The sequence below is a fragment of the Gastrolobium bilobum genome, unplaced genomic scaffold (genome assembly GCF_033153095.1).
Source record: "Gastrolobium bilobum isolate Gb01-03AN ecotype WA unplaced genomic scaffold, APGP_CSIRO_Gbil_v1 utg141402, whole genome shotgun sequence".
Classification (NCBI taxonomy): domain Eukaryota; kingdom Viridiplantae; phylum Streptophyta; class Magnoliopsida; order Fabales; family Fabaceae; genus Gastrolobium; species Gastrolobium bilobum.
The window spans coordinates 15,253-21,929 of NW_026899006.1; the positions used below are offsets into that span (position 1 = coordinate 15,253).

Genomic DNA, 6,677 nt, shown 5'->3' on the forward strand with positions numbered 1-6,677 from the left:
GCAAATATTTTTGTCATCCATGATTTGAGATATACCCAGAAAACCTTTTAACATTGATAAATCATTTCTTACTTTTAGATCAGTTTTAATACTTGATAAAGACTAAAAGAAAATTCTTGTTCTAAAACCAATAAAATTTCAATTCAAGAATCTTTAATTCAGAAAACTACAAAGAAAATACTTCAACATGTTCCCTGAGAACGCATTAAAGTAAATGGCAGGATGCTAGGGAAGTTATGGATTGACAATTTGTTTTGCAAAAGCTAGAGAATTAAAGTAGATGTAATGGAAAGAAAGGGGTGAAAAGATAAGAAAAAGAAGTTTTTCCGGTGTTTTATGGAGCATAAAAAGACAAAGTTAATTTTACGTTTTGAGGAGAGGAACACAATCATTGATTAGAAGACAGAAATCTTGGAGTCCCTAGCACAACGAAAAAAGGAGAAAACATCAACAAGAAAGAAGGCTCGAATTTGAAATGGTCTAAACGAGAGATTTGAGGAAACAAGCTCTTCGCTGCCAAGGAATTGATTCAATTTCATATAATAGAATAATTGGTTACTGTAACATTGATCGAGAGAGTACGACTGCAAAATTAATAATTTTGAACACATGAATGGGCTTTTTGTTGTTAATGTTTATCATTTTGTTCAATATTGTGCTTGTTGAAATATCATCCTTTTTTACTGGTCATTTACTTGCATAGATCTGTGATATTTTGTATTCCGGAAAGGAATCAAAGACATATTAAACTGTGTGAGTTAGATGCGTATAATTTAAATTCAACTAAGTTGGTAAGATACGAAATGAACTTACACCCACATCAACTTCTTTTTTTTTTTTGAGATATTCGATTCATAGCTTCGCAACTAATTTGATTTGGGGCGAGTCCTGAGATTAAGACTTTAAACTCCTCCCAAAAATGATATTGAGAATGATCGAACACATATCCTCACCTGCTTTCCTGACGCCAATTGAGCAACTATCGTTTGGTAACCACATCACCTTTTTAAACCTGAACTTCATTGATTTCTGGTTTTTATTTAGCATAGGAATATGCGTGAAATAGAAACTCGCAAATGTACTTGCAATGTTGGAAAACTCTTGTAAATATACGTGTTTTGTTTAGTTGATAGTTATTACTCAACAGATGCTACAACATTCTCAAGAAAAGTTACAAGAGAAAGAAAAAATTGACACCGAATCCTTCCACCCTATGATTTTTCCCTTTTGACATTGTTGATTTACATCTTTGCTTCTTTGAATCACTTCTTACTCTCATCACAAATCTCAACTTAGTCATTATATTTTTTTAATTCTTCAAGTCATAACTAGCATACTCTTCACATTGATCAACTCGTTAATTTTCTATCCGGCACAATACACTAACTCACTCTTTATTACTTGTTGAAAACAAATACAGTTGCATGAATATATTATTTTGTGTAAGTGGTGAGCTATGATGCACGGACACGGACACGGGACACGACACGTTAATATTATAAAATGTCATATTTTGATACGTTGGGACGTTTTGATATTAAATAAAAATTTTAATATATATAATATAATTTATATTTAATACATATAAGAGTCCATAATAAGTCATATAACCAATCAAATATTTAAATTTCATAACATAAATATAAATATAAATAATTCGAAGGTGGTGATCAATGAGCAGAACACATGCCTCTCCTTCGTCGCCTAACCCGACAAATTACATATTACATATAGGGAAATAATACTCTCATGCCACATGAGATACTCTCATTTTCCTACACAAATTCGTTTTCCGTGCCAATTAATTTTTCTTTTCTTTTTTAATATAAAATATGGGACCCACATTTAACTTCTCTCTACTTTTTTTATCTCCTATAATCTTACAACATAAGAAAAGTTAAACCCTTACATATATATAACGAAGGGTAAAAATATATTAACTTTTTGGTTTGAGCTAATAAAAGTACTCATGCGTCTCCTTCACCTAGCCCTACAAAATATATACAACGATGGATAAAAATATAATAAATTTTTGGTTTGATATAATAAAAGTACTCATGCGTCTCCTTCATCATCTAGCCCTACTAATTAAATATATACAATGCTAGGTAAAAATACATTAAATTTTTGGTTTAATATAATAAAAGTACTCATGCATGTCCTTCATCACCTAGCCCTACAAATTATATATTAAATATATAAAACGATGGGTAAAAATATGATAAATTTTTGCTTTCATATAATATAAGTACTCATGCATCTATTTCATCTCCTAGCCCTACAAATTATATATTAAATATGCACAAGGCTGGGTAAAAACATCAAATTTTTCGTTTGATATAATAAAAAGGGAGAAAATGATGCCAGTCCTGATGGAGTGCATAGTATAAGTGAGCAGTTGTCAATGCAGCATTCCAGAGCACTATTTTTAACTAACCAAGTATTCCATTTCATTTTCTTTTCCATTATACATTATTCAACACCTTAACCCACCGTAACTGAATTCTCAGACATCTATGGACATCGACACCGGCTAAAAGTTACCCTAGAGGAGCATATCAGTCAACTTCACAGCAGTAATAAGCTACCAGCCATATAAACATTAGAGTAATGCTAGAGAGCCTCTTCAAATAACATCTAATCAATCAAATATTGAATTTATTTAACCATCTACTAGATAGTAGTGATTAATGATAAGTAAATTATTTGATAAAGTTTAATATTAACCATAATTGTGGATGTGTCCCAAAAAACCACTCAGATTTTAGGCTCAAGGATAAATCCGGATGCACAAGTTTTCCTGGCTGTGATGATAGAGATGAAAATTGATTATATGCAACCTCACTCTTTTTCGAAACTTTTGTGATGATAAAGATGAAAATTGATTATATGCAACATTACACTTTCGAGACTCAAATCTCTGACTTTCCAATCACGAATAACAATCTTAACACTACTCATACTCTTTTTAGGCGGAAGAAAAAAAACCATATTGAAAAATTGAATGGCCCTACAATTAGACAACTTCACTCAAACTCCATCTCCTATCTATTTCACCTCACAACTCAGCTTTCTAGGCTCCAAAAAAGCTATCAAAAATTGCAAAATCCTTACACAAGGTTTCTAAAACTAGAAGAAATAAATGAGGAAAAAGGGTACAACACCCTGCAATTGCATTATATGAAACCATACATTAAGTTAAAGAGTGCCATTATGAATGGAATGGCCAACCTAAAACTGGTTTTAAGATAAATCCCTTCGGCAAGAAACTGCTCTCGCAGATTTAATTATTAAACAATGGCGTATACCTACTCTAAATAAAACAACAAGCCGTCACCACTGTCGGCAACATTACAGCAATGGTTCTGAGATTGCAAAATTCGATTTGGTTCTCTTAATGGAATATCCAGCAACCTACTAGACATGTTCAATTACTGGTTGGCAAATTTGATACCCTTCTCAATAGATGCTTTGAGTTCAGACTTGAGGCTTTCAAGGCCTTGTTTCTCAAAATCTGAGAGAGATCCCAAGCCCAAAACTTCCTCCACACCATTCTTCCCAAGCCTCACCTGCAAAACATTTCAGCATTTTGTCAATTGCAAGAATAGAGCACACCAACATGGATAAACGTTTCTATATTAAAAGAAGAAAGACCCTATGCATGGATAAACAAGAGAATGAACCTTGAGCATTTAGAGCAGTAAAATTAGAAATACAAAATAAAACAGTGTTGCAGTTCAATGACCTTGGAAGCAAAGAAAGGAAGTTCAGTGACATTAGATTGCACAAATGAGCACTCAACAACATCTGGAACCCCATTAAGGCCCTTGAGGCAAGCATCAGCGAAAATGGCTCCAGCATAACTGCAAGAGACATAAGAGTGCATGCTTAGATTTTACATCAATTATTTGCAAAATTCACAGCTGAACGATAATTCTTGTATTAGTATTAAAAAATTTCATGATTTAAACTCTGCCTATCGAGATCAACTATACTGTCTTCATACACATGCAATAGCATGTTAAGAATTAAACCAGGACTTACGCCATGGACAAAGTCGCAGAACCCTTTCCAGCCTTAGCTTCCACAACTTCTGTTCCTCCTTCTTGTGTCCTCTTTGTAAGAGCCTGAATTTCATCATCACCCAGATTGGCTTGTGGTGTAGCCTACACAAATTAGCAAGTGCATATCAAGCTAAGCAGCTCTAGGCAGCCCAAACTAGATGTCAGAGGGAGAAAATGTTGAGTTAAGTAGCAGGAAGGTACCTGAGAAAATAGTGGCAGAATAGTAATGCCTGCATGGCCACCTACAACAGGTACATTGACCTCTGCAGAAACATGCACAAACCCAAATCATTAGTCATCTACTACTAAAAACAAATTGTTCTACAGTACAAGAAATACAGAATCATAATTCAATTTCAACCCTTCCCCTACTCAATCCCCCTCCGACTTGAGAAAAAAACATTTAGAATTCTACTCTTTAAATTGGTTGGACTTTCTTCACATAAACTTGACACTTAAATCTGGCCCCAAACTCTCCTCCCCATTTGCTCCATCTTAATGTCACAAAATAAGCAACAGTAACAAACCAAGCAAGACAAAAGAGTTAAGAGTAACTGTAACATACCAGCAACTGGAACTTTGGCCTTCCCAGCATAGAAAGTTTTTGCCCTAACAACATCAAGGGTGGTAACACCAAACAACCTCTTCTCATCATATGTCCCTGCCTTCTTGAAAACCTCAGCAGCAATAGGAACAGTGGAATTCACAGGATTGCTTATCATGTTCACAAGGGCCTGATTCCATATGCAAAATATTCAGTATCAAATAAAAAATATATGATTATAAGTTTACAAATTTCCAACTTTATAATCTCAAATGCTATACTTTTAATGGATGAAAAAAAAAATATCTAAATCATTTATTATTACTATAGGCCATCAAATCAAATTTTAAAATCAATTCAATACAATACCCATAATATTTTGATTTGAACAATATATATAAACAACCAACCTTAAAAATGTGTTCAGAGTAGCTTCAACTAAAAGAAAATGAATCAATCACTCAAAACCAATCATAATGAAATTTTCATTTCCTCCATGGCCAAAGTACTATACATGATTTCCACAGACAAATCCAAAGCATAACAACACTGGCAGTGGCAAGCAACATCAACTGACAACCACAGAAGAAAAAATAAAAAGCAACTCAAGGAAACAGACACTCACATTGGGACAGTACTTGGCAATAGCAGTACACAGCGACTTCACAATGCCAGCATTAATGTTGAAAAGATCATCACGAGTCATTCCAGGCTTTCTGGGCACACCAGCGGGGATTATAATAACATCTGCTCCTTCCAAAGCCTTTCCAAGCTCTTCTTCACCTTGGTACCCAACTACCTGCAATCCAAATTCACAAAAAACAGCTCAATCAATAGCAACTACAACATCAAACTACAATAAAGCTTGCATCTTTGCAAAATAGAAAAAATAAATAAATAAATAAACCCTGCAAAAGGGTAGATTAGTGCAAATTCACTGTTCTATTAACACTAAACACAGTAAATCTTGCATCTTTGCAAATCCCCCAAAATCAAAAGGGTAGATTAGTAAACCACAGACAAACAGCTCAACTCACTGTACCATACAATCAAACTACATAAATTTTCCAATTTTGCAAAAACCTCCCGCAAAAGGGTAGATCAGTCCACCTCATAAAATTGCACTACAACATTGGACTACACTAAAGCTTGCAGCTTTGCAAAAACCCCACCAAAGGGTACTTCAGAACAAAAAATAAAATCAACATACAAGTTCATTGAGGTACAGCACAAAACAGCAGAAATTTGGAAAAAGTGCATGAGGTTGGATTGGTATACCTCAGATCTGGTGTTGATGTGGCTGACATCGGCGGCGACGCCAGGGGTGCCGCCAATATCGTAAAGGGAGAGGCTGGAAACGAGAGGGTTCAGCTTCATCAGCAGAGAAAGTGGCTGTCCGATACCGCCGGCGGCCCCCAAGATAGCCACCTTGCGCTCCGGCACCGGCTCGGTGGTGTAGCCACGGCGAGCCAGGTGAGAGGAGCCGCGGGCGACGGCTGAGTGGAGGGATCTGAGCATTGAGGGCTTCATCATTTTCTTTTTTCTTTTCTTTTTTCTCTCACAACTTTCAGAGAAAAAGGAGCGAGAAAGCTAGAGAGAGAAATGGGTTGAAGGGAGATGAAAGATAGTGACGATTCTCGCCATTTATTGTGACTAGTGAGTGAGCCAATACCGGCAAAAAAATTATATTATTATTTAAAGAAAGAAGAGATAAGATATTGTTATTACCAATTAATATTATTACTAATATGTATAATTATAATCATATAAAAATAGAAATAAATATAAAAAATTAAATACAATGAGAAGAAAGAAGATTTTAGAAAGTTAAATTAGAATCGTTAAATCAACATAATTGGTCTAACGGTGAAATAAACTGATAGTGATATTGGTAGTAATAATATCCTATCTCAATAAGAAATTATGAAAACATATTATTTTGCCGTTTGTTATTACCAATTATGTTATTACCAATATCATTATCAGTTTATTTTACCGTTAGATCGATTATATTAATTCAACGATTATTTTTATTTCCACATTTGTATGGTTATAATTCCTCATATTTA

At 34.4% G+C, this 6,677-nt stretch overlaps 1 protein-coding gene across 1 annotated transcript; it reads right to left on the reverse strand.

Moving 5' to 3' along the window:
* Nucleotides 1-3,143: 3,143 nt before the first annotated feature.
* LOC133286208 (malate dehydrogenase, mitochondrial) lies at nt 3,144-6,245 on the reverse strand. The gene is made up of 7 exons (XM_061483597.1): nt 5,887-6,245; nt 5,234-5,407; nt 4,630-4,798; nt 4,266-4,327; nt 4,045-4,166; nt 3,746-3,863; nt 3,144-3,569 (listed from the first exon to the last, which is right to left on the reverse strand). The coding sequence occupies exons 1-7, from the start codon at nt 6,139-6,141 to the stop codon at nt 3,432-3,434; spliced, it is 1,038 nt and encodes a 345-aa protein (XP_061339581.1). The 5' UTR covers nt 6,142-6,245; the 3' UTR covers nt 3,144-3,431.
* Nucleotides 6,246-6,677: the final 432 nt, after the last annotated feature.

Bases quoted from the DNA above. Each gene is read 5' to 3' on its own strand.
- LOC133286208 (XM_061483597.1), bottom strand. From the start codon at position 6,141: ATGATGAAGCCCTCAATGCTCAGATCCCTCCACTCAGCCGTCGCCCGC. The intron at 4,328-4,629 runs GTATGTTACAGT...ATGTTTCTGCAG, and splicing joins GGCCAAAGTTCCAGTTGCTG to AGGTCAATGTACCTGTTGTA. The intron at 3,570-3,745 runs GTCATTGAACTG...AATGTTTTGCAG, and splicing joins TTCCTTTCTTTGCTTCCAAG to GTGAGGCTTGGGAAGAATGG.